General features: G+C 58.1%; 1 protein-coding gene across 3 annotated transcripts; it reads right to left on the bottom strand.

Moving 5' to 3' along the window:
* Positions 1–171: 171 nt before the first annotated feature.
* Positions 172–25,129, bottom strand: LOC106731055 (phosphatidylserine synthase 2). Of its 3 annotated transcripts, XM_032490364.1 has the most exons (12): positions 24,785–25,128; positions 17,972–18,073; positions 11,968–12,050; positions 8,172–8,239; positions 3,077–3,211; positions 2,714–2,764; positions 2,185–2,298; positions 1,910–2,028; positions 1,618–1,732; positions 1,403–1,548; positions 1,121–1,306; positions 172–938 (listed from the first exon to the last, which is right to left on the bottom strand). In XM_032490364.1, the coding sequence occupies exons 1-12, from the start codon at positions 24,964–24,966 to the stop codon at positions 776–778; spliced, it is 1,464 nt and encodes a 487-aa protein (XP_032346255.1). In that variant the 5' UTR covers positions 24,967–25,128; the 3' UTR covers positions 172–775. The 3 variants fall into 3 exon arrangements, with proteins under 3 accessions (XP_032346255.1, XP_032346254.1, XP_032346256.1); XM_032490363.1 differs by having other exon boundaries at positions 1,403–1,732; XM_032490365.1 differs by lacking the exon at positions 3,077–3,211 and having other exon boundaries at positions 1,403–1,732; positions 24,785–25,129.
* Between the last annotated feature and the right edge of the window lie 1,646 nt (positions 25,130–26,775).

Here is a 26,775-nt window from a genome sequence, read left to right on the forward strand (position 1 = left end):
ACCTGGGGTGGGGACGGTGTCCGTGGTGGCACAGGCTACGGCAGAGGTGAGGGCAGCGGGTTAGCAAGAGGCCACCTGCTTCCTTCCAGTGGGGGTGTGTGGAAGCCAGGGTCCTGGGCACCTTGCAGGGCTTGGCGGCGACAGGAAGAGGGCAGCGAGGAGACGCAGAGCGACAGACCTTCACCGTGGCTTTTATTTGTTCTGTTTGCTCGTGGGGATGAGGTCAACTCTGGGGGCACGGAGACCCCACGACCCACCAGGATGCCAGGCCTTGGAGTATCTGACCCCACCCCCAGCCCCGGCCACACACCCTCCAGGTCTGAAGGTCAGGTGAAAGCCCCCAAGTGAAGGATCTGCCCTTTCTCAGCGGCCGCAGGGCGCTCCCGGGTGATCATCCTTTGCACGGGCTGCCAGGGGAGTCGTGGGGCCCGCAGGGGCACCGCGAAGCTGCCGCTCGGGCCGAGCCGCTCAGTGGGTGCCAAGGCCTAGTGCGGACGAGGCTGGCGGGCTGACTGCGCAGAAAGGGGAGGCCGTGGCCCAGGGCGAGCCCCAGAGCCTCAGGAGCCAGGAGCACTCACGCTGCCACGCACGCACGCACGCACGCCCACACGACCGCACGCACAACCCCCCCAACACACACACACACGTGCCTGGCCCCACTGTGCATGTGGGAGAAAAGGAAAAGAAAACCTTGAGGGCTGAGGCCCAGCGGGAATCCCAGCAGATGGAGGGCGGCGGGCCCGGGCTCCACGCGGCTGAGGCGCAGCGTCCGTTCTCAATTTGGAGCCGGCACCCCCTCCCTCGCGGCCTCCTCGGGCCCCAAGGAGTCGTCCGGCCCAGGCGGGTGCCCATGCCCGTCCACACCGCCGTCCACACTGCCGTCGGCCCTGCTCCGCTGCTTCTGCCGCCGGGTCTCCTTGTACCTCAGGGTGATGTCCCTGGTGGCAGCGGGGGCCGCGTCACCACCAGCTGGGCCCTGGAGGTCCCTGCCACTGCCCGGCGGACGCGCCCCCCGCGGGTGCCAGCGCGGGCAGGGCAGAGCCGAGCCGCGCAGGGCCTGGCGCCTCGGACCCGACCGGGGAGAGGCCCGGAGGCGCAGGGCCGTGGCGTGCGGGCTCACCGCAGGAAGAAGCGCCAGACGGTCCAGGTGAGGGCGAGCACGGAGCCGAGCGTCCAGCACTGCGAGATGTAGAAGGGCAGGGACAGCGTGAGCGTCTGCGGGTCATACTTGACCACGATGAGCAGCTCCGTGACCGTGATGGCCGCCACCAGCCAGGCCTGCTGGCCCAGCTTCTTGTGGGGCTTCCTGCAGGGGAGGCGTCGGCTGAGGGCGTGCAGGCCAGCTCGGCCCGAGGGGCAGCACCGGCTCCCCCCGTGCCTCCCCGGCCCCCGCGGCCCTCACGGGTCGTCCATGAAGTCGTAGATCTCCCGCATGGCCACGCCGCCCACGTTGACGAAGAAGACCAGCCGCAGGAGGACCAGGCAGTGCTCGGGGGGCAGCCACAGCACGAACTTCAGGTAGAACGTGTTCAGTTCTGCCAACAAAAACTGGGGGCAGAGGAGGGTGGGGGTGAGCCCGGTGCCCGGGGGCCGCGCGCGGGAGGCCGCCAGCCTTACCACCAGGACGATGCCGCACACGGCCAGCCAGCGGCGCAGACTGGACGCGGGCTTCCACTCGAAGCGCACCCAGCTGTAGGGCGTGAACTGGAAGGCGATCCTCTTCATCTTGCCCCTAGAACCAGGGCTGTCACCTGGGGCGGCACCGCCCCCGCCCCGCCCCGCCCCGCCCCGCCCCCAGGCCTCTTCCTGGGCCACTTCCCCCAGGGAGGGCGGCCAGGGCGGGGTGGTCCGGAGAAGGGCCGGCAGGGACGCCGAGGCCCCGTGGGGCAGGGTGGCTCCTGGGACGTACTTGTAGGTTGGGATGTTCCAGAGGCCCTGCCACTTGTACGTCTTCAGGGACAGCCACTCGAGGGTCTTCATGCCGCAGTAGATGCCCAGCCCGTTGCAGACGAGCACGTCCATGATCCACTGGGGGCGGGAGCCGGGGGAGGTGGGTGCCACAGACCCCACTCCGTCCGGCCCGGTCCAAGGGGAGCCTGCGCCATGTGCCTCCCCCAGCGATGGTGTGGCAGGCCCGGGTCAGGGACACGGGGCTCAGTGGGCAGGCGGGCAGCAGGCACCTACGTGGTCCCACCAGCACTCGCTGAAGTTGGGCAGCTGGTGCTCCAGGCTGTATTCCAGGAACTCAAACACCACGCTCACGATCGTGCACATCCACCAGTCCCGGATCATCAGGGTCTGCGGGCCAGCCATGCGTCAGCCCGCAACGGGCCCCCACAGACAGCCCTCCCAGGCCTCCCTTCTACCCAGCCCGCAGCACCCTCAGCTGAGGCATCAGCAAAGGCGCACCAGTCCCCAAGCACCCCGATGTAAGACCTTCAGGCAGCTCTCAGGTGTGTCTACTTGCGTCCCCAAGCTGAGGGCATGTGAGGTCGGCCCTCAGGCTCAGCTGCTGGGGGCCAGCAAGAATGGGGGCGAGAGGCCTCCCGGCTGCCCCTCTGCTTTGCTCTTCAGTAGCCACCGTGGCACGCCCAGGATGCTCGGCCCAGTTAGGACCCTGAGCCCAAGTAGTCTTACAGACCCTCCAGACAGCCCACCTGTCCTCCATGACTGACCCGAAACCAGGTGTTCTGCACAATGAGGAGGTGCCTACCTTCAGGTACCAGCCAATAAAGTGTGCAGGCACAAAGCCGTCCAGCTTGTCCTGTGAGGGGAAGGACATAGGCCTCGTGCTCAGCCCCCCATCCCATTCAGGGTCCCCCTACCCCACATGCTTGGCCCCCATCCTGGTGCTTGGGCCCCAATCGTGAGCTGGGAGGTGACCCCGCCACAGCTGGGAGGGCGTCCCCACCCTCGGTCCTCACACCACTCCAGGAGGGCGCTGAGCCGAGGAGAGCCCCAGGTCAGGAAGGAGGGGCCAGCACCTGCTGGGGCTCATGCTGCCCCACCCCATCCAATCCACAGACGACTCGGTTTCCGGAGCTCCTGATGCCCAGTTACCCCTCTGGACACTCACCCAGACATTGTGGAAGGGGTCGGTCTTATTGTCTGGGTCATAGATGAGGCAGTTGCCCCCATAGTCCCTCTCTGGCAGTGGGACCCCCAGCCTGGGGTCAACATACTTCAGAAACTGGCGGCCGTCCTGGACAGTCTGCAAGGCCAGCACCCGTGTTAGGGGCTGAGGACTGTGGTGTGCGGACAGCACCCCTCGACCGCAAGGGGAAGCACCCAGTCTCAGCACCACCCCCAACCTTGGGCCCGGCAGATCAGGGGCTTCCCCAGTCCGAGGTGACATCCCCACGGGACCTTGCCAAGGGGGGTTACAGGAGCACATCCCGTCGGGGGCTCAGATCACCAGTCTCCCCACCTCTCTTCCCCAAGACCCTTCAGGGCCCAGACCCCACAGAGTAGTGGCCTTCCTGGGACACACTTCTTCACATGATGGCCGGATAGCCTTTCCCAAACGCCAGCATTAGCTGAGTGCTCCTCTGGGCTTGGCATGAAGTGGGCTTTGGGGTTGCACCCGGCGGAAGAGGAGTCCCTCTGAGCAGCCACGCCCACTCTTCCCTCTGGGCCCCCCTCCAGAGGAGGGGCCCCAGGGCACCCGTCATCAGGACCCTGTCCCCAGGATCCTGCCCAAGTACCAGCTGAGGGATGCAGCGGGGAGGAGGCTCAGGCTGGGCTGACAAAGTCATCCATGGTGTGTGTGGGCAGATGGCACTTAGACCTGCAACTTGTCACACCACGGAGGTGACACCACGAGCAACTGACATCACCCCATGTGACCCGGGTAACACTGGATCTGAGGGGCTGACAACAGCGCCACATTCCCGAGTCAGAGGGATGGCCTCTTGGACTCGGCTCTGGAGGCCGGGTCTGCAGGGTCAGACCCCTGGATACTCAACCCCCAGGGAGGTGAACAGCTGGTCAAGCACAGAAAGTCTCTACATCGGGGCATCTGAAGGCTCACGACCCAAGAAAGTCAGAGGTCCAGACCACGACCCTCCACTCCAGCAAAGGCCGGTGAGGCCGGCTGATCCCTTGGGCCCCCGTGTGATGTGGCTCCCTGGAGAGGGAGGCGGGAGGCCGGTGGCTAGCAGCCGGCAGCTTGGGCAGCAGGGGCACCCTGAACCGGCTGTTTCTAAAACATCTGCAGACACACCCGTCAGGACCCACACGTCTCCCTGCTGTCGGCCAAGAGGGCCCAGGTCCTGGTTCCTAAGACCATCCTCCAAGAAAGGAACCAGGCTCCTTGGAGAAACGGCCGATTCCAGGGCTGGGGCAGGGACTCCCCAGAGAGGAGGTGCTCAGAAACACAAGACAAAACAAAACACCAAGAACCCACGACGACGTGGTGTGTGAAATCTCCCAGTGGCCAAAGCAATTTGAGCAACAAAATCAACCAAGTATTGAATTATAACCCAGAGTGCAACACAGATGTCCGTGAGGCCGTGCTGGTACAAGACATGACGGAAAACATGAGTCGGGGAGAAGAAACAAGTCTCCCAAGCAGAAGCTCTCCCCTCAAGCTGTGCAGCGGGACCTCCCTCCCGAGGGCGCGGCGTGGAGGGGGACGAGACGGACACCCCTCAGCCAGGGGTCGGGGTTGGCACCAAGTCAGAATCATGTGTCAGATCATGAGAGAAACACCGGACAAACCCCCAGCAACCTGGATACCAAAACCAAAAAGCCAGACATTACAGGCAAACCACAGTGTGTCTTATGAATACAGACACAAAAATCCTCAACAGAATACTAGGAAACTGAATCCAGCACTATATAAAAAGGGCCATACACCACGCCCAAGTGGGATTTATCCCAGGAATGCTAAGCTGGCTCAAAATAAGAAAATGAATCAACGCAGTATGTCATCTCAACAAAGGGAGAACCCACACATCTCACTGGACGCAGAAGCAGCACTGGACGAACTCCAACACCTCCCAAGATAAACACACTCAACCAACGAGGAAGAGGGGGCCCTCCTCCCAGGACAAGCGGCCTGGGGAGGGCAGGGCAACCAACCAAGACGAGGGGTGGTGAGGCTGCCGCTGGGCAGGGAGGCCAGAGAAGGACAGACAGACACCCAGGCTGCGAAGGGAGAGGCAGGAATCTCCCTGCTGCAGACGTAAGCCTGCGCAGGGAGCAGTCAGGCCCGCCAGACAGCAGAGCTGTTGGGATGGACCGGCAGGCGCAGACAGGCTGCAGGACACAGGTCCACAGACAGAACAAGCTGCACTTCCAGACGCCAGAAATGAGCAGACCAGCACGAAATGACGACATTTCACTTACGACAGCATCAAAAAGAGTGAAACCCTCAGGAATAAACTGAACAGAGGAAGCGCAAAAGGTAGACTCCAAAAACCACAGAAGGAGGTGAAGGAGCCGCACATGGAGAGCGTCCCGCAGGGGCGTGGGGGGCTCAGGTAAGAAGGGGGTGATGGACAATAGCCCACGTTCACCACAGGAGAGCTGGGTGCAGGGCTGGTGGGAACCCTGCACTAACTTCACAGTTCCGTGATCTGCTTTACAATAAAGTTAATTTTAAATAAAGGAACAAAATACGGACCATGAGAAATCAATCAGAACAAAAGCTGGTCTACAAAGAAGACATACAAATGTCCAACAGGCACATGAAATATGCTGAGCATCACCAGGCACCAGGGAAACACAAGTCAAATCACACGAGATACCATTTACCACGTCACACCAAAAAAAACAGAGAAAAAAAGGTAAAATAAGAAGTGTTGGCCAGATCATGGAGAAACTGGAATCTTGGGCGCTGCTGGTGGGGATGTGGAATGAGCACAGCCGCCGTGGCGGACAGTGCGGCAGCTGCTCTGAAGGCTGAGCACAGACTCACTCGGCGCTGCCTCGTCGGGGTGTGTCCTCACAGCGATGGAGGGCAGGGACTCGGGCAGATCCTTCTGCCCACGTCCACGCGGGGCTCCTCACAGCAGCCGAGAGGTGGAGGGGGCCCAAGTGTCCACACAGCATGGTGAGTGGACACAGCGTGGCCCATCCACATGATGGACCACTACTCAGCCGTAAGAAGGGCATTCTGGCCCAGCTACAGCACGATGGGCCTTGGGGACGTGGTGCTCAGTGGAATGAACCAGACACGGAAGGACAGTCCTGTGCGACCCCACTCACATGGGGTCCCCTGGGGAGTCAGATCCACAGAGGGGGGTGGGCGGGGCTGGGGAGGGGAGCGCATGTTTAATGGGGACAGAGCGTCAGTTTGGGGAGAGGAACAAGTTCTGGAGATGATGGTGTGCTGGTCACACAACAGTGTGGCTGTGCTTCATGCCACTGAGCTGTGCACTTAAGGATGGTTAATATTATAAATTGTATGTTATGTTTTTTTACTACAATTTTAAAAAATTTTAATTAAACACACTGGAATAAAACTATAAAAAATTAAGCACTTCTACATACAGACGTGTGTGTGCGTGCATGTGTGTAAAACTGGACGGACAAGCTCTGTGGACGGCACCCATACCACTTTCCTGGTTTGATACTGTCCTGTATTTATGCAAAATACTGGGGAACTGGGTGAAGGAACATGAGACATACCCGTACAACTTTTCACAACTTCTTGTGAATCTGTAATTACTTCAAGACAAAATGTAAAAAAACTCAGTGGACAATCTCAATGTAAAATATCTCAATGAATGGGCAATCTCATGCAAAATAGAAGACCATGTGGGTTTTAGAATACAAGAAAAAATCTTAACCTGGTGTCAAAGAAATCTTAGACATGACATCAAAGCACAAAAAGAAAAGACACAACAAAAGCCACTGGTAAGGAATGAGGGACCAGCGACAGGCCTGGAGAAAATATTTTAAATCACCCGTCAATAAAGGACCTGGCATCAGAACTATGTAAAAAGCTGCCATAACCAGACATTACAAAAACAAACCACCCAATTATTAAGAAGGGCAAAAGACGAATACTTCCCCAAAAAGGATGTGTCACGGCTCGTGAAGCACCGGCCAGCCAGAACCACTGGCCACTCTGGAAGCACTTACATCCGTGACGAGACACTCACTAAAGCAAACCATCCTGGCGACGGCAGGGACACCGCCACCCCGGAGAGCAGCCCGCAGTGACCCGGAAAGCGAAACAGACACCTAACGTGTGTTTGCCCTCAAGAAATAAACGCTCAGGTTCACACAAAAGCCTGTACAGGAGGGCTCAGAGCAGCCCCACTCATATTTGCCCAAACTCGACACAACACAGTGTCCCCGACACCGGGAACGATGGCAGCACACCTGCCAGGGACCCCTCGCAAGAACAAGGAGCGGGTGTTGGCGGCACGCAGCCTGGATGAATTCCGCGCAGTTCCATCCACAGGAGACTCTCCAAGAGACAACGCTGTGCTGCTGGGGGAGGGCCGGGGGCCATGCAGCTGCCCAGGGCGCCCGAGGGGGGCTGGGTGACAAGACTGCTCCATGCCCAGCTGTGGTGTCCGCGCAGGTGAACAGCGCCGTGCACATGTCTCTGTGACAATACACAGCCCTGCCGTCACCGGCAGAGCTGAGACTGATGACTGAAGACCACCACCAAATGTGGTTCCCTGGGTTAAGCAGAACAAGGAGGATTACTCAAATGGACACTAGTGGCAACAAATCCTGATCCAAGGTTTATCTACTGAGGAAGTGAGTCTCCACCCTTCACCCTGACCACCTGTAAACGTGTGCAGGAGGGAGGGAAGCCACAAAGCCAGAAACAAAATGTGCAGCCACGGGCCCCAGGTCCACCTCCAACACCCAGAGCGCCCGTGTCAGGGGTCAGCGGTGCTCCCCCCAGGGCGCGGCCTGGCGCTCAGATGAAGCACCTGCAACTCAAAGCAGAGACTACCCACCAGGTGCCTGCATCCCAACGCATCATCCCTCCGACCCACACAGCACAGCGGGCCCAGAGGCCCATGCCGCCGAGAAGAGACTGGTAAAGGCGACAGTTCCCACCTTCCCTCCGCAACCTCTGCCCACCGGGACAGGGTCCAGCCCTGCCTCCCGTCAGAGCCGGGGAGGGGCTGACATGCAAAGCCTTCTCTGCCACCTTTCACTCACCTAATTCCCACAGTTCATAACCCAGAAAAGCCGCTTACCTGGAAGAGTATAAAGATGAGGAACAGCTCGTAGACCACACTAACGCAGAGCCAGAACCTCCAATAAGCTGCAAAGACACAGAACACAGAGGCATTAGGGGCGCCAGCCCTGCTGGAACCTGGCTGTCCTGTCCCCCCGTGCGGCTCCTGGACACGCGCGGGCCCCGGTCCAGGCCCCTCTCGGGCCCCCGGTAGACACTTCACAAAGCAAGATCTCGGTCAGAGGTGAGCACATTCTCCCCGGACTGCGTGCCCGTCCCTGGGCCTCCCACCTCCTTTGCTCGTCTCCCTGCAGCTCAGAGGACAGAGAGGGGCGGCAAGCGCTCCTGCCTTGTGTTTACTTTCATTGTGAAGTAAGTCCGCAGGGTTTTGGTGGACACCTTCCACCATGTTAAGATAATCTTTTAATTCTAATGCACTATGCTTCTATCAAAAATGAGTATGAAAGTTTATACGAGGATCTACTTTTTCCCTCAGTGTTAATGTGATGAATGGTATTAACAAATTTTCTAGTGTTAAACCATTCCCGAACTCCCGGGATAAAACCAATTTGGTAATAACGATTTGTTTTAGGAAACTGTCTTAAGCCTCAATCAGCAGTCTTAAGAGCCTGCCCTCCGGTGACCAGCAGGGCTGCACTCTATACTTAGAGTTGCTGAGAGAGTAGATCTTAAATGTTCTCACCACAGAAGCAGCTAGGATTACGTGAGGTGACAACTAACCCCACTGGAGTATTAATTTTGCGATATATGTGCATCAAATCGTCATACCGTATACCTTAAACTTACACGGTATGTGTCAGCTATATTTCAACAAAGTTGGAGACAGAAAGAGGTGTCCCTCAGAATTCCTCTTCTCGCTCACCATCTGCTTTCCATGCTCTCACACAGAAGGCTCAACTTCCCACTGGGGGATGAGGGAACAAGAAGGGGAAGGTCTAGAACCGTCCAAGACTCTTCATAAACCTGTGAACAAAGGCCTAAGGTATCTGATTTCCCTAGGCTTATGTCCACTAGAAACCCACCAGCCTACCTGCAAAAGCTAATTCATCTTGAACAAACCGGGCCCGCCCACAAACTGGAGACCCAAGGCTGGGCCATGGCCTCCCCAGGGAAGTCTGCATTCGCCCGTGTCCGCCACGGGCCCTCGCGCCTCAGCTCCAGCGGGTGAGCTGAGAGGCGCCAGGTGGCTCCCTGGGCAGCGGCTCACGGAAGGCACACAGGGCCCTCAGGCCTGTGTCTGACCTACCTGCCGGGAGAAGCGGCCACAGAGATTCACTGACGTGGCCAGTTTTCAGGGAAGCTGACTAACATTCTGAGACACGGGAGACACACGGCTGAGGTGACAAACTTATTCTTCACGCCCTTAAGGATGGGAGAAGCCTAGAAAACTCCCTGGTTCAAGAGCTGCAGCAGCAGGTAGCGGGTGGCAGGGAGGTGACTTGGTGACAGTCAGCCTCCTCCCACGAAGACGCGTCTCGCATCTGCAATGGCACCGTCACTGCCTGACGTCCCCCGTACGGCCCCCAGACTCCCCGTCACACTCGGCCTGCAGAGCCACCAGGGTCCCAGACCCGCCCACCCCACCCCAAACACCTAGGTGCCCCACGGCCGGGGTCTCTGCTCCACAGCTGCCATCTCTCCCTGGACCACCCCCGAGACTCCTGAAGTTGGTTTCCTGACTCAGAGCCCAACCCCTCCCCAACCCAACACTCCTATTTTCCTCCTAAACATCGAATCTGGCCACCTTAGCAGCACTGGAAACATTCATACTTACTCCAGCTTTCAGAGGGAGCCACAGATGGGCCAGTCCCATCTGGACCTATAGCCAATTCAAGCTTCCAAATAAAGCAGCCCCCAGACAGGCAGACCTGGGGCCTCGTGTCAGCTTCCCTCGTGGCTACCAGGGCCCAGGCCCGGGGGGGCGGGGTGTGGGCGGAGACCCCAAAGCACCACCTTTTGGGGCCAGAAAGCCCTCCTCCCTGGCCCCTCAGCGTGCAGCCCGGGACTGACCCCAGAGCCACTTCTAGTGTAACCTGATTTGAGACCCTGAGGGTTTCTCGCCAACCACCAGGCTACCGAGACAAGACATCCGAAAGACGATGTTCCAGGACGAGCTCCCTCATTAATTGATCAAGGTCAGCAGAGAAACAGCAACTGAAGAGCAAAGCTCAGAAAACAGACCCAGAAAGCACCACGCTGCCCTCTGCCGAAGGGGAGCCGGCTTGATGCCCACTAGGCCCAGAGGGGCCCTGGTGAGAGCTTTCAGACAAGGAAGACTTGAAGCTGGAGCCCCGAGGCACCCCCGGGCCCGCCTGCCAGTCCTGCTCACAGCTCCGCCCAGCACAGTGCATCACCGCAGACAAGCACTGGGTGCGTTTCCAGCAGCCCTTCTCTTCCTTCCAGCTCGATCTGACAGCACTTAAACCTGGCTTTTCACTGTGGTTTTGGTGGTTCTTACACTTCACCTCACTCTCCCACTGCTCTGGCTAGGAGCCCCCCCCCCCCCCCATCAAGACTGGATGCGCCTAGACCACTGAGCAGGTAGAGCAGGCCCTGCAGTCGGGACCACACAGGCTTCACCAAGCACCCTGGTCCCCACCAGGCACCACCAGGACAGAGCAGATGGCGAGCCCCCGCCCGGCTCAGGACACCCCGGCGCCTCGCTCAATCCCACGAGCCCCAGGTGCACACCGGCCGCTGGGTGCACACACCTTTTCCAGAGGGCAACCATCAGGCGCAAACACTCACACCCTTAATTCGCCACTTCCCCTCCTGGAACTTTCGTCACATGAATGATCGTATGTACACACAGGTCTATGTGTGGAAACCTACTACAGCCTGGTTTATTACAATAAAACTGGAAACTCTACACATAAAATGACACCGGACTGGCTCAGTAGGTTGCTGTACATTCAAACGACGGCTAAACAAGCAGCCACCAAAACTCCAGCTGTTGCATAAAAAATGAATGAGAAAATGCTTGTTAAACCTGAAGGGAAAAATGCACAATATAAAACCACACGTATGGTGTGATGCCAATTTTTCACAGCTGCGTATGTACACACATATAGACACACCGAAACTGAGCAGTGGTTATTGTGAGTGCTTTTTATTTAAATTTAAAAATTGTATTTTCAAAATGTTCTACAATAAATACACACCTTTACTGAGACAGAAAAGAAACGTATCACTAAGTTGTGACCCTTCAGGAGACCGACCACCCCCTGCCCTCAGAGACAATCCCTCAGTGAGGCTGGGACCCCAGACATGCTGGGGGGCCTGAGCCATGCCTTCCAGCTCTGAGGGGACGCCCGGCATGGTTAGAAGGCCCCACAACTTCAGGGTGGGGGTGGGGGGCAGAGACAGAAACCTTGCTGCAGTCGCCACCTGGGGAGCCCCCAACAGCAGGGTGGGCACCTCACAGCTGACGGCAGAGCCACCAGCTCGAGCCCACCCCAATGCCACTGGACAGCCCCAGGGGTACCTCCATCTGCAGGAGAACGGCCCTGACTGAGGCAGACTGGGCAGAGACGGGACAGAAGGGCCAGGACAGATGCAGGACAGGGCGAAGAGTGGGAGGACAGAGGAGGGCCCCAAGGAGGTCCAGCGGCCACAGGAAGAGACCTGGAGACAGGTCTGAAAGCCCCTCGCCCACCCTCCTCACCGGCCACTTGCGTGGCTGGCCGGGGGCCAGGAAAGGGGGCCAGGACACGCACACGCAGCAGTAGACACAGAGCAACCCTCAGAACAGAACTGCCACGCGGGCACACACGGAAAGGGAATTGGCGAGTTACCTGGATGAGGTCTGGAAAATGGCCCGTCTTTAGCTTGTGTGACTCCAAAACATAAGAAAACCAAAATACTGGCCACAATACCTCTGCAAATAAAGAACAAACAGCCCCTCAGTGTACGTAAGCACCAAGCCCCTGTCGGTTCCTCCCAGGCAGGAGGTGGGAGGGACCCCCAGGACGCCCACTGTGGTGACAGCCCCTGACCCCGGGGCAGAGGGGACGGAAGCAGGGAGGCCAGGGGGCCTCAGCAGCCCAGACCAGCTCCAACCACCCAGAGGCAACAGTGCCCTCGGAAGAAGGCCCTTCCACTGGGGGCCAGGAGTTACTCACGCCATCAGGGGCCTCACCACCAAGACGTGCTTCACATTAAAACAAACACACAACAAAAGCCGCCTGAAACCCCGTACTTGATGATTCAGCGTCACTGAAGCCCTACGATGGAAGGGTGGTAGGGCTGGGGGCCCAACGGCGCGCCCCACTGGGGCCGCCGCACCCGGTCCCGCGGGGCTGCTGTGATGGCAGGGGACGGGCTGGGCGCTGGCCACACAGAGCCAGCTCTCACTAGCGCCCCGCCCCGGGCTCAGTGCCAGCGGTGGGTGGGTGTGGAAGGTCCACACAGGGCTGCCTGGGGGATGGCAGGCACCTTCCCAGAACCCATTGAAAGGGTTGTTAGATACCCTCCCGCCCTATGAAAGGGGCAGCTGTCCAGTGAGGCCACTGTCGGGTCCACTGCGAGACGGCCTCAGAGCTGGGGGTGACACATGGAGACACCACAAGGACGGAACTAAGGAGAGGCCTATGCCACGCGGTGCTGAGCGGCCTGTCCCTCCCGGGTCAGCCCACGACCCTGACCTCGGGTGCACATCCTACTGTAACATCTAAGATTTTGTGGGAAAACTTGTTGTCCAGGAGGACTGACTTTTAAAGAAAAGTGACTAAATTACACATTAAAGTAACCTTTTAATTTTAGAACAGAAAAGTTGCCAAGACAGTATAGAGCTTCCCACACTCCCCAAGCCCAGCCCCTCTACTGTCAGGAGGGCACCTCTGTCAGTTAGTGAACCGACGCTGATACACCGAAGTCGGCAGTGCTTTCAGATTTCCTCGGTTTTTACTTCATGTCCCTTTTCTGCCCCAGGACCCCACTCCAGACCCCCATGGCAATCAGTCATCATGTCTCCTTCAGCTCCTCTGGGCTGTGCGGATCCTCAGACTGTCCCTGGTCTGAGAGGCTGGGCAGAGGGCTGTGAAGTCCCTAGTTAAGGCTGCCAGCTGCTGGCTGAGCAGAAGACCACAGGTGTGAGGGGCCGCCCGCGCCACACCCTCACAGGACACTCCACCGCTGATTCTCGATGCTCGGGTGGGTGTCGAGGTGCCCCACCCCGCCACACCGCACCCTCGGAAGGGAGGCCCTCTGCACAGCCTGAGGGGACATCCTCTGCGTGGGAGACTTGTCTTCTCCCCGACTCACACATTCGACCGTTTCTTCTATCAACACGGCCTCATGGACGTCTACGTTACACTTTGGGTTATCATTCGAGATTACTGTTGATTTTGTTGCTCAAATTGTTCCAGCTTTGGCTGCTGGGAGCTCTTTTATTCAGCTTCTGTACCTCTGGGACACACATCTCTGTGAGGGCTGCCAAGGAGACGCTCCAGGCCCACCCTGGGCTCCCCTGCCCCGGCCCTGGCACCGGCCGTTTCTCCAAGGAGCCTGGTTCAATCTGCATACATTAAAGTCCCACGGTTTTGACAAAGACACAAGGGCATGTATTCTCCATTACAATATCACACACAGCAGTTTCAAAAAATCCCTAAAAAATCCTACACTCCACCTACTCATTCTCCCTCTGCCCTGGAAACCACTGATCCTTTCATCATCGCACAGCTTGCCTTTTCCAGCACATCACAGAGCTGGACTCATACGGCACGTCCCCTTCTCAGACAGCTTCTCTCACTCAGCAACCTGCATTTAAGCTTCATCCATGTCTCCACAGCTCGACAGCTCATTCCCCTCACTGCTTAGTGAGTCCATCGAACAAGTGTCCTCGTGTGTCTGCCCACTCACCCATGAGGGACGTCTTGGTTGCTCCTATGAACACCCGTGTGCAGGTTTCTGTGTGGGGAAGTTTCAGCTGCTCTGGGTAAACACCAAGGAGCACAACCGATGGACCTCATGGCAGGAGTGTCTGGTTCCACGAGGGACTCCAAGCTGTCTCCCGGAGCGGCAGCCCCATGTGCACCCCACCAGCGATGGGGGAGCGTCTGTGGCTCCACAGCCTCACCAGCCCGCGGTGCTGCTGGGTTCACGCCGCGGGGCTCCTGAGGTGCAGGCGGCACCTCCCTGCCAGGTGATGTGAGCGCCTCCTCGTGTGTGACCTCTGGTGTCCGTGCAGATCGCCTGCCCAGTTTGCCCTGAGCTGCTGGCTTCCCCACGTGGGCTTTAGGAGGTCGCTGCACAGTGCAAGTACTTCTTCAGATGTGTGTTCAGCAAATACTTCCTTACTACCAGCCTATGGCTTGTCTTTTCATTGCCTTAACAACAAGTTCTGCAGAGCAGAAGTTTTCAGTTTTAATGAAGGTATTTTGCCAAAGGTGTTCGGAGTAGGATAATGAGGTATTTACAGTTATACCCTCTGCACACCCCCCAACCCCGCAGAGTACAGGGCGCCTGTCTTCTCTTCCATGGATCCTGCTTTTGGTATTCTATCTAAAAAGTCATCACCAAATCAACGTCACCAGACTTTCTCCCATGTTTTCCTCAAGAAGTTTTACAGTTTTCTATTTTTCATTTAAGTCTATAATCCATTTCAAATCAATCACTGTGAAACATGTAAAGTCTATGTCTAGACTCTCTTTCCAAGTGGATGTCTGGTCACTCCAGGCCCACCTTGTTGAAAAGACTCCCCCTTCTGCACTGAACTGCCTCTTCTCCGTCCCGGGCGCCTGGCCCCATCTGTGAGGGTTGTTTCTAGGCTCTGTCCTGTCCTGTCGACTGTCTTGTCGTGCCTCGTGCTGGCTCCCCATCCTGACCAATGCAGTCGGCGCCCCGTCCTGACCAGGCAGTCAGCCCTGACTCTGCTCTTCCCCAGCTGTGCTCTCTCTGGTGTAAAAGTGCAAAATTGATTCACACTTCACAGGTGTAGACTCATTCACACACTCACATATGTAACATGTACACTAATACAAACGCCCCAATGTCACCAACAGACAAATGGGTCAACAAACCGCGGTGTGTCCAAACGGGGCCACCCTCAGCAGGAGGCCAGAACAGCCACTGGCGGGCACAGCAGGGTGCTGGGTGGGAGGTGGCAGACAGGGGCTGTGTGCTGGGCAAGGCTGCAGGACAGGCAGGAAGGGCCGCACGTGGCCGGCGGGGGTGCCCGGGGTGGCAGCAGACTGACTGCAGCGCTCAGAGGCGGCGGGACAGACGTGGGCACTACATGCCACATGAAATCACATGTCAATAAGGTGACTTGGAAGAAAATCCACTCCCTCAAAGTGACAGAACTTGTGAGTTCTGTAACAAGAATGATGACACACAAGCTGAAATCGGAAGCTTAAAGAAAACTAACCAATTTCCTAAATTTTTAACAACATAAATATTGTTTTTGAAAATACGTACAATCTTTAGGAAGCGTTTTATATGTATAAAACCTTCCAGCGAGAGCTCTGACATAATAAAAATAAGTCTGCCGGGCAGCCTCCCCAAGCCCCTGGGGGCCCGGGTGGGGGGCTGCCCCTGGAGCGCCTGTCGCAGCTCAGGCAGACATGCTGGCATGGGGGAGGACTCTGCACACACACAGCCATGCACCAATGCTCACAAGAGCACGCCCCTGCAGGCAGTAGCAGAGCCTCGGGAGTTGAGGGTGGGGCAGGGGCTCCCAGGAGGCGCTGGGTGGATTCCAGGCACCACCAGCAGCACCATAGGGCAGGGAGGGCAGCCCCTTTGGGCCCCAGAGACCGTGCACTATGATGCCCTGTGTCCACAGAGCACAGAACTTTAGAGCAGAATGTGTCTGGGGGCCCTCAAATTCCTAGCCACCTGCCTTCCCCCAGCCCCTCGTTCAATGAACTCACCCAGGGGACCCCTGGAGAGGGTCCAGGCGTCCCTGTCGCTGTCTGGGTGGCCCCTTCTGTGCTCACCATCCTGGCCTCTCTCGGGCAGGGACAGCTCAGGAGGAAGGCCAGTACAGGACGAGGAGGTGGGCCCCGGACACAGCCAATAAGCCTCCTCCTCAACATGGGCAGCCTGAGCCCGCAGCCCCTGGGCCTGGGTCGCAGCGCAGGACCCCGGGCAGCAAGGCTTCACGACTCACCCGCAGACGAGAATAAAGAGGAAGACCCAGCAATGCCGACGGGAGCCGGAGGCAATGGCAGGAGGAAGCCCCACCGAGCGTGGAGCTGGGAGCTGGAGCACGGGCGGGACACCTGCGCCTCATGGGTGAGGGCAGGACGTGAGTCACTGGGAGTCCTCAGGGGCCTGAGCCTACTCCCCTGGACACACCCGCTGCAGCATGGAGACCCCACACCACAGCCTGGAGGGAGCCCCCTGGTGTCCAGCAGGATGTACCAAACGGTGCTCACCTCAAGCCCGGCAGGGGCCGACGGCGCGCAAGCCCAGTCCCACCACCCGAGGCTGACCGACCAGCAGTCTCCTGGCCCCTCCAGGCCTCTGTCCACGCCTGGCCTCCTCCGCCTGCCCCACCAGAGCAGGCGGGGCTGGGCCCCAGGACTGGAAGAGCAACGGGGGCCTCATGCAACCAGAGGGAGCAGCAAATCCGTCCAGTGTAGAAAACCCACAGAAACGAGTACTAAAACCAGCAAATCTTCCTCCTGCACCTCTGAGACTGGCCCCAGAATCCGTGGGATTCTGGCAAAGGGTGCACCCCATCAGCTCATCTACTTCTGGAGATAACACAGAAAGACCTCCCTCTTCCTGCCCAGCTCGAGATGGGCCACCAGACTCTCAAAGCCAGTTTAAAATTTTCCAAGAGCCTTGGTATCGACAGAGTGTGGAAGGATGGTGCCAGCTGGTGGGAACCTTCCCTGGCCTCACAAAAACCCGTACATCCCACCCAACTCAGTCTCTGCGACACTGTGATTTATAACACGTATGTATTTGGGCTTCATCTGTTTCTGGCCAGAGCTGGAATTTCCAGAGTGCTGAGGTTCTCAAGGTGTCCTCTGGATGGGAGCTGGCTGCCAGGAGAACCAACCACACGATTAGGGGGGTCAGAGCTCAGTGCCACCCCAGACCTCTGGGGGCGGGGCAAAGACTGGGCCAATCACCAACGGCCAAGGATTCTAATCAACCCTGCTATGCGAGGGGCCTCTCTAAAATCCAGAAGGATGGGGCTGGTGAACTGAGTGGGTTCTAGAAAGCGGCCCACCTGGGGCGTGGGGGGGCGGGGCCGGCGCTCCAGGCCCTTCCCAACATCTCGTCCCACACGTCCTTCCCAACTGGCTGTTCCTCGGTTACATGTTTTTAGGATAAACTTTTCAAAGTAAGTAAGTAACGTATTCTCTGAGTTCTGTAAACTGCTCTAACAAATTAATCAAAGAGGAGGGGGTGGTGGGAAACTGACTCACAGCCAGTCAGTCAGAAGCACAGGACAACCGGGACTTGCTACTGGGGTCCTGGGGGTGGAGGTGGGGCTGTCCTGCAGGACTGCGGCCGTAACCCTGGGGTCTGGCGCTGTCTGGGGGACTGTGTCCAGACTGGGCTGACCTGCAGGACACTCACAGTGCCTAGAGTGTTGAGTGTTGGGTGTGTGGGGAAGCTGGTCCCTGTGGGAACTGACCTGAACCCCGTCGGGGGAGCTGCCGCAGCACATTCTGGTCTCACATGTGCAAATGCAGCATGACCTGCAGATCACATGGGAGATGTGCTGGTGGGGCCCCAGGGACAGGCAGGATGCTCCGGGCATGCAGTGGAGGCTGGTCCCCAGACCCCTGGCCAGCCTGAGGGAGTGAGTACCCCACCCAACCTCCGGCAGCCCGGTACCTCTTGGTGTTGTAGGCCGTGTCCCGTGGCGTCTCCTCCAGCAGAGTCACGTAGCCCAGCACGCAGGTGAGGATGAAAAGCACCGTCAGGGTGTGGGCCCGCCTGAAAGGCAAGCACACGGCCACATCAGGTCCAGAAAGCACCACCCCACACTCATGACATGCCACCAGGGGAGGGAGCTCACTGACCATGAGCTACACACTCTGCGTGTGCTGTGTCACCCTGTCCAGTCTGTCCATCACGCCAGCACGCCCCAGGTGCCTGGAGCTGGCATCTCTTGTAGGAGAGACCAGGCAGCAGGTTAACACAGCTCTATTCACGGAGTAAGGCCGGGCTGAGACCGACCTCTGGTGCATGAAATGAGCACATATGGGAGACCGCAAGGACAGTGGAGGACAGGAGGCAGAGAGGGGCTCTGAGGCCCCAAGCAAGACGGGCGGGCAGACTGCTGCTGAACACCCAGGAGACCTGGCTGAGAGACGGCTGCGTGGCTGGAGCGAGGGCAGGCTCCTCACCTCTGTCTGGCCCCTTCCGTATTAGCTTTCAGAGCCCTGATGTGGGAGGAAGGAGGCTGGCTCTCAGCAGCCAGTGGGCGGGCCTCACCTGGAATCAGGGCCCACAAGCGCCAAGTACCAGCCTGCACACTGCCTGAGTCACACCCTCGCCTGGGCCCCTCTCCATTTCAACAGCTGCCTGCAAAGGAGGCAGAGGCCCAGTTCCTACACCCAAGGAGCAGAGCATGTCTTTGGAGAGACACTGTAACCCCTCCATTTCTAGCTGAGGATGCCCCCAGCCCCTGAAGGACACCACGAAGATCAAGTGAACAAACACACAGAAGCATCGAGCCGAGCAGAGGACCTGCCACCAAGAGTTAGCTCCCTGTCTCCCACCATGAAACATACACTAAAGAAATGAAAAAGCAAACCACAAACTGTGAGAAGACATTCACAGTACACGTGTCTGACAAAGGCCTCTGTATCCAGAAACATAAAGAACTCTTACAACCCAACAACAGACTAACAATCTCGAAAAAAAAAAAAAGGACAAAAGACTGCACACACACTTCAAAGGAAAAGGTAAACAAATGGCCAACGGCACACAGACGTGCGGCCTCACCAGCCACAGTGAAAGCAAGCGTGCAGCACAGGAAGGCTCAAGCGCCGGCAGGGACACGGAGCAACTGCACTCCAGCGTCACGAGGGAGGGGGCTGCACACGGCACAGGGGCTAGAGCAGCTCACAGCTCTGACAGTCACACAGGCTTCCCCATCACCCCGCCTCAGCCCAGAGCGTTTACTCAAGGGAAAAGAGGACGTGTCCACTCAGACCTGTGTGTGGACGTGAACGCTACGCCCACAGAGCCAGCCCTGAAAGACACCTGCCGTCTGCGATGACTCACAAGGGGGGCCAGGGAACAGCAGCTTCCCAGCGGCGGGACGTTCCCCCCACCCCTGGCAGTGCGCATGGTGTGTAACTCAAGGGATGTGGACTCAGGTGGGTGTGTGTCATCCAGTGAAATCCTACCCCAATTCAAGTGATATTTTTTAAAAAGCAAGGGTGGGGCTGCAGACCTGAGACCTAAGACCTGACATCTGGCAGCCCAACCCTCTTACCTCCCCAGCCTTTTCATTCTCGCATATTTATTCACACTTTAACTTTTGACATCAGTCCGACAGTGGCCACAAATGATTCTATTAGGATTCTAATTAGAATTGCACTGAATTTATAAATTAGTGCGGGAAGAATTGGTAGGCGAATAATACCAAGAGTTCCCCATCCACAAGACAAGGAACATCTCCCATTTAGGTGTTATTTCCTGCCCTTCAATTAAATTTTATTTTCTTTATGGAAACAAAAACAAAGACAGCCATGTTTAGATAAATTAGCCCCAAGCTAAGAAAACAGTGCATTCTTTTACCACATTTCACAATACTGGGCATTTAAAATTGTTAGAAGTGAACAAAACTTCTATTTTAACTATTTTAGTACAACTCAACATAAATACATTCACATTTGAGTCCTAGGCCATAGGGACCCTCAGGAAAACCTCAGCTGAACTCTGTAAACATTTCACTGCCCGAAAGGCCTGTGGAATAATTACAACACAGAGACTGCTTCATAAGATCCTATTTCAGACCTTCACTCCTACGGTGCCCTGGACGCGGTGACCCAGAAACTCAACCTCTGCCTAAGCCTAAAAAGAGAGGGAACTGGCGAGCTCAGCTGGCTCCTGGGCCCAGGACACCGCCCACCCTTTCCTCCCTGCAGGGGACATCAGATGTTAGCAGGGAGAACGGGAGTCACTGAGAACCCATGAGGGGCCAAGGGCATCCGGATCACAAGGTTGACAGTGACAACGCATGGGCCTCTTCATCACCTTGGCCCCGAGGTTGGTCACAGCTGGTAAATGCAGTGTCAAGGTCACACAGCTCAGCGGCGGGGGCCTGGGGTCTGAACCCCGCTGGGAACGGCTCGAGCACACCTGCATCACCTCACAAACCCTCACTGTGAGGTGACAAGACCCAGGGCGAGAGGTCCCAAGTGACACAGACAGTAAGTGGTCCAGAGTACTGGCACGTGCCAACAAACCCCAAACCTGCCTGCCTGAGCTGAACTGCGAGAGAAACAGGATGGATGTGGGGAAAACAAAGTGGGCGGGCGTGGAACTAGGGAGGCCCTCACCCAGGGTGGACGCCTGGGGACAGGGACAGGGCCAGGCCAGCAGCGCGGGCGGGCCTAGCCAGTCCCAGAAACGGGGGGCAGCGTGGCAGGAGGCTCAGAAGAACCTCGGCAGAGCGAGAGCCACTGCAGGGCCGACAGCAGAGTGCGGCTAACCCCAGGGGCCCCGGCAAGGGGGGAGGGGTGCAGGTGATGGGGCTGCTGGGAGTGGCTGGATTCTGGACCTGCCCAGAAGGTACAGACAGCAGGCCAGCTGAAAGATGGGACAGGACGTGGAACCCAGGCCAGCCCAACGTGACAGCGCAGCACTGCTCAGAGCTGGGGCGTCCAGCTCCAGGCCTCCAGACATGCCTGCCAGGGGTGGGTGGAGCACGCGGGTCAGCGGCCTCCACTGAGAGAAACGTTAAACCAGGGTCCCACATCCAGCAAAAATACCCTTCAGGAACGCAGATGAACCAAACAGTTGTGGATGGAGGAGGAAGCAGAGTCCAGGGCCAGCAGACCGCTCCAAAAGAGCTGCTGCAGGAAGTCCTCCAGACAGAAGGGAAATCAGACCAGGAAGCCAGGCAGCCAGGAAGGAAGGCCTGGCAGAGGGGGAGCCACCCTCATGGACACTGTCCCACGGGGCCGCCAGCGCAGGGGGGAGCCGCACGGACCTGATGGCAGAGCGGCAGTCCTGGACAGGGAGAGCTCGGGAACGGTCACTGTGACCCGGGAACGTAGTCAGGTGAAATGCGGAACTAAACCAAGGCAGGAGGGACGGAAGAGCGGGAGCAGAGACGAGGCATGAAACGGTGGCCCTGACAGTTAAGTGTAAGGATCTCAGACACCAACCAGCACACAGACTGTGCCACAAGGGGCCCACCCAGCAACAACACCAGAGCCGCCGTGAGGGACCTCAGACCTGCAGGGAGACTCCCGGCCCCTCCCAGGCGCCGGGCCTGGCCTCAGCCTCGTTCCACCTCCACTGCCATGGAGCCCAGGAAGACAGACGCACCCTCTGGCCGAGTGGCTAACAGAGAACGCAGGATCCAGGCCCAGGACGAGAGGGGCAGTGGTGGGTCTCTGTGGACAGGGCCGGGAAGGGGGGGGTGTGGACACACCCGACCGGCCTCCAGCCCCTCTAGAGACGAGCAAGCCCATTATGCTGAGCACACGGGAAAACAGCCTGCGAGCCACGCAGTGAAGACAAGCAGGTGTGGCTATGAGACTCGTCCAGGAAAGGCCAAGACCGGAGCCTGTCACAGGCCTGCAAGAGGCAACTGGGGCCACCAACCCCTGGCCTTCAGACCAGCCAACCAAAAATGCATCAGCGGACAAGGCATGCTTCCCAGATGTGGGTGAAGCGGGCAAAGCCCAAGCCACAATGTCTGGGGAAGGCGTCTTCCAGAACCCGGGGCATCTAAAATCCGCCCACACGTTCTCCTGGCTACCGCAGATGTGCTGCTGACAGGAGAGCTCCGTGAATCACTAAGCGTGCTCAGCGAAGGCTCCGTGCTGTCGGACACCTGCGGACAAGAGCACTGCCAAAATGTCACCACCACCCATGCTGTCCCTGGCTCCTGGTAACCTTCCTCCCGCCCACAGGCGGCAATGTTTGGAAGCATCTGTTCGGGGCATCGAGTCCCCAAGAGCATCCTGAAAGCCTGTTGGACCATACAAGGTGCCATGTCTGCCCACAGCTCCTGTGTCTGTGGTCTTGGATGCTTCCCCTGACGTCCCCACTGACGACACCACGACAGGCAGAGGAGCAGTGTCCATGCCACCTCTGGTCCCTCCCTCAGGCCCGGTTTGGGGGAATCCAGCCTTGGACTCCACGCTCTGCGGCTGGTAATGACAAAGAAACTCCACGTCCTCATACGTGGCCCACCACAACCACTGTCACTGGCCCCCAAGAAGCCCAAGTTTCTTTGAAAATGAAAACCCTAAAAAGAAGGTTTTCAACCAGGCAAGAGATATTGTGAGTGATTTTGGAACACAGTCATTTCTACAAATACATACACTTTAGCCTTTATATTAATTTTTTGGAACATTCATTATTAAGATTCTCTAAAACACAAAATAAGAGTTTTTAAATCCCAACACAGCAAGCCAACGACTAGAGACTCAGAAAAAGGTAAGCAGCTAGACCCTGCCAGGAAAAATAAGCAGTTCTCACCAGGCAGGCATCCGGTTACCTGCCTGCCTTGAGGAAACGCGACGCCCCTTCCCCTGCACAGGCAGGCAAGAGCCCCACACACCAGCCCACCTCTACCCAGGGGCGGGGGGCAGGGGGCGGAGGGCGGAGACACCCCCCCGGGAGACCTCCGAGCAGGAACCTGAAACTGACAGTCCAGTCGCCCTCAGAAGCCTTCCTGGCCCCCATCAGCCCTCCCTGCGGTAAGCTCAGCTACAGGGACCCGAGCGTCACCTGTCTGTGCTTCTAAAAAACCAGCACACGCTTTCCATGGCCCCAGGTGAGGGGTGTGCCCTCGGGATTCTGTGAGCACCACGACACACCGTGCCCTCGGGGGTCCAGGTGTGCGCCAGAATCTAAGCTCGTTTAGTTCTGTGTATCCCTAGAACAGCAACCAGCACCCCGAAACCTGTATCGAACGGGAAAGAAGCGAAGCAAGCCTGGCCGCCGCACCAGGACCTGCCTCCAGTGGCCGCCAGCAGGGCTGCGGGCTGAGGGGGCGGGGCAGGGCAGCTGACAGGCCTGAGCCACTTACAGGATGTCCAGCAGGGCCACCAGCTCTGGGGCCACACCCCCACTGAGGAGGGCATCTGTCTCTCTCTCCCTCCACAGCCAGGCAGACACAGGACTGCCCAACCCGTCTCTCCCGGGTCAGACACAACCAGGACACCGCTGGCCCCGTACTGCCTCCCTGAACCGTTCAGGCTCTCCTCACCTCCAGATCACACCTCCTTTGGCAGCCCCACAACTCTGCAGAGCTGTTACCGCGTGGCATTCCTGCCAGACACCACACGTCCATCTGGGCACCATGAGCTCCCTGGGGGCCAAAGCCACACTGACTCTCCCCCTGTCCCCGGAGCCCACTACACAACTCAACTTCAGCCGGACATGAACTGAGCCGCAAAGAACAGCCACAGGCCTCCTCCCACGAAGCAGGCTTTCTAGTGTATGGGGTTTGTCTCCCTAACAAGGAAAGGGAAGCTCAGGCAGGCGAAGGGCAGCCCAAGGTCACTAAGCCATCAGGCGGAGGAGCCACGCCTGGGACCTGTTGGTCCCAAGCTGTTCCTGGATCTTCAAGCACAAAAGTGCCAAACTCAGCCTAAAGCAACATCATGAAGTCTTCCAACAGGGGCCCTGGCAGGGAGGGGCTGCCCCTGGAGGCCGACTAGAGGACAGCCTGACCCCAAGGCTTGTCTAGGACTTAGCTGTGCAGGGGTCAAAGAGCTGGCCTGCCAAGGACAACTAAAGAGAAGAAGCACCTTTACTCCACAAACGCCCCCTGAGCTCCTGGCACGCAGTGAGCTGTTCCCGCCACGCGCTGGGGGAGCAGAAGATAACCTCAGGCAGCACAAGCACTCTCCAAGGCAACGCATGGAGGGCAGAAGTGAATTTTGGATGGGAGGTCAGGAAAACTCTTTCTGAGGTGACTTCTGTGCAAAGTCCTCCCAGGAAAAGGGGCTGGGGCTGGGAGGAGGCTGGTCCCGGGGTCCCCCGGGCATTCCCTCTGTTAGAGGACGGAAGTCTCCCTGTTAGAATGGGGATCCCGCTAAAGGTGGGTTTTCGCCCACCAACTGGGAGGAAGCACGGGGAGCTTGAGAGAAGAACTGCACCCCTGGAGTCTCGCTGGGTCCTTCCATCTGCTCTTTGAGGCTTCCTGTCGTCTCACTGGCTGCCCTTTTTGCGCTCATTCCTCCCTCGTGCTTCTCGGTGGGGCGAACACTTTGCAGAGACAAGATTAAGCCGGCGGGATTCTGCAGCCTCAGGATCACTTTTCCCAAGCAAAAGTATCTCCTCGGGTATACGTTAAACTGCTAAAGGATTCTGTAGACCGCGAGTCGAGTTCCCTGCCCCCCTCACCTCCAGCCCTCCCTCTGGGGCAGCGCGCACAGGAGGCGCTGGGCCGCCCCGCGTCCCGCGGGCACCCCTCATCCCGGCAGCGGAGCGAACCGCGTCCCTCACCAGAAGAAGGTGTTGGTGCCGTCGTCGTAGACCTCGGACTCGTTGCTGCGGCGGCCCGCGCCCGGCCCGCCCGCTCGGCCCGCGGGCGCGCCGTCCGGCGGCTCCTCCAGCGAGGCCTTGCCCACGGGCACGGGGGACCCCGGCCGCTGCCCCTCGGCGCCGCCGCGCTCGCCCCGCCGCATGGCGCCCCGGCCCAGCCGCTCCTCCGGGCCTCGCCCCCACGCTCCCGAGTCACCGCGAGACCGCGCCGCACTCGGCGCGGGGAGCGTCGGGAAGGGGTCGCGCGCTCGCTCCGCAGGGTCTCGGGAGCGCAGGGGCGGGGGGCGGCCAGGAGAGGACAGGCGATGCGTTGTGGGACTTGTAGTCCGCGCGCCCGGGCCGCGGGGCATGCGGGGATTCGTAGTCTCCAGTGTCTTGCGTTCGAAGCGGTGCTTGCTGGGAGGGATGCTGCCTGGTTGCTAGGTAACCAGCGCGTGGGCGGGAGGCGCGGCGTCTCTCAGTACCCAGCGCAGGGCTGCCCAGACCCTCCTCTAGCCGGGCAGCTTGCGCGAGCCCCGCCCCAGGCCCTCCCGCCCAGGCCTTTCTTGACCCGCCAGACTCAGGTGTGTCCCCCCCCCCCCCCCCCCAGTCTCCACTGGGGGCTCCGGACTCCAGCCTATGGGGTCCTCTTGGTGGCCAGAGGGTAGTTCTTAAGAAAGGAGTACACGCGCTGATTTCAAAATTGACTCAAGTTGTTAACACAGACAGGGCCCTGAGCCATCTGAAAAACAGTCCGGCAGCAACTGAAAAGGAGTTACCGTGTGACCCAGCACGTCCACGCCTAGGTATAGCCACCAGAGAAATGAAAACGTGTACACGGCTGTCGTCAACTGTGATAATAAAACCGCCAGTTATTTCACCAGCAAAGGCGGGTTCACTCAGGAATAGCAGAGGAAAGGCAATTCTGGACCTCCGAACCGCGCTGGGCCGCAGGCAAATCCAGAGACCAAGGGAGGGAACCTGCCTTTACAGGCAGAAGGGGGAGCTGCAGGAGCCGGCAGCCCAGAGTACGGAGGCTCCCCGTGGGCGGGGCCGCTGCAGGCCTGGATTGGCTGGGCTGTCCTGGGGTGCAGAGGGATTTCCTTCTTCCTGATTGGTTGTAGGTAGAGGCGCCTTCCTGTCAGAGGCATAGGGGACTCTTTTTCTCCTTGCAGTAATTGAGGATGCATGGCAGGTGTGAGAGCTCCCCTTACAGGGCTGTCCTGACTCCAACTGTGGCGTAACTTCCTTAATTCCACATTTTCCCCTTTTGATGAAGATCCTACCTCAGGAGGATCACCAGTCAAGTAGTCAGGACCTCAGCATGCAGTGGTTTTGTCCCTCAGTGCCAGGAAGGACCTTTTCTGGTCATCATGTCCCATCTCAGAGGCAGAGCACGTAAATCAGAAACCTCATGAGGCAGCATTTGAGTAGCAAATAAAGGTAGTAGGGAGAACCCTCAGGAATTTCTTGTTACAAGTCCGTATTTAGGTAAACGGTTGTAAGTGCTAGAAATTACTTCAAAGCACTGAGTTAGCGCCACAATCTCATTAGGTATGTCATTTTCCCAAAGATTTGACAAATAGTAGGTGCAGTATACTGCAGAATCAGTGTACAGAGCAGAATTAAAAACAACATAGTAAACCCAGTTTCCAAAATGGTGCTAAGCCAGGAGTCCAGCCCTGAAGGTATCCAGCTGAATAAATAAAAAGACAGTGGGTTGTCAGGTGCAATTTGCTGCAGCCAATGTGCTTGCTCTAATTTTATGTAACTGGGTATCTCCTCCCCAGAGGCATCTGTCCACGTGTAGCAATAGGTGTTTGTTATTGCACAGACACCTCCTTGCTCAGCAAGCAGGTAATCACAGGCTACATGATAATCCAGAACCACCTTGGCCAATGAGTCAGGTGAGTGCACTGAGCTGAAACTGCACTGGCTGTGGAGTCATCTAGCTCTCCTAGGGGTGAGGAGAG

Source organism: Camelus ferus, chromosome 10 (genome assembly GCF_009834535.1).
Source record: "Camelus ferus isolate YT-003-E chromosome 10, BCGSAC_Cfer_1.0, whole genome shotgun sequence".
Taxonomy (NCBI): Eukaryota; Metazoa; Chordata; class Mammalia; order Artiodactyla; family Camelidae; genus Camelus; species Camelus ferus.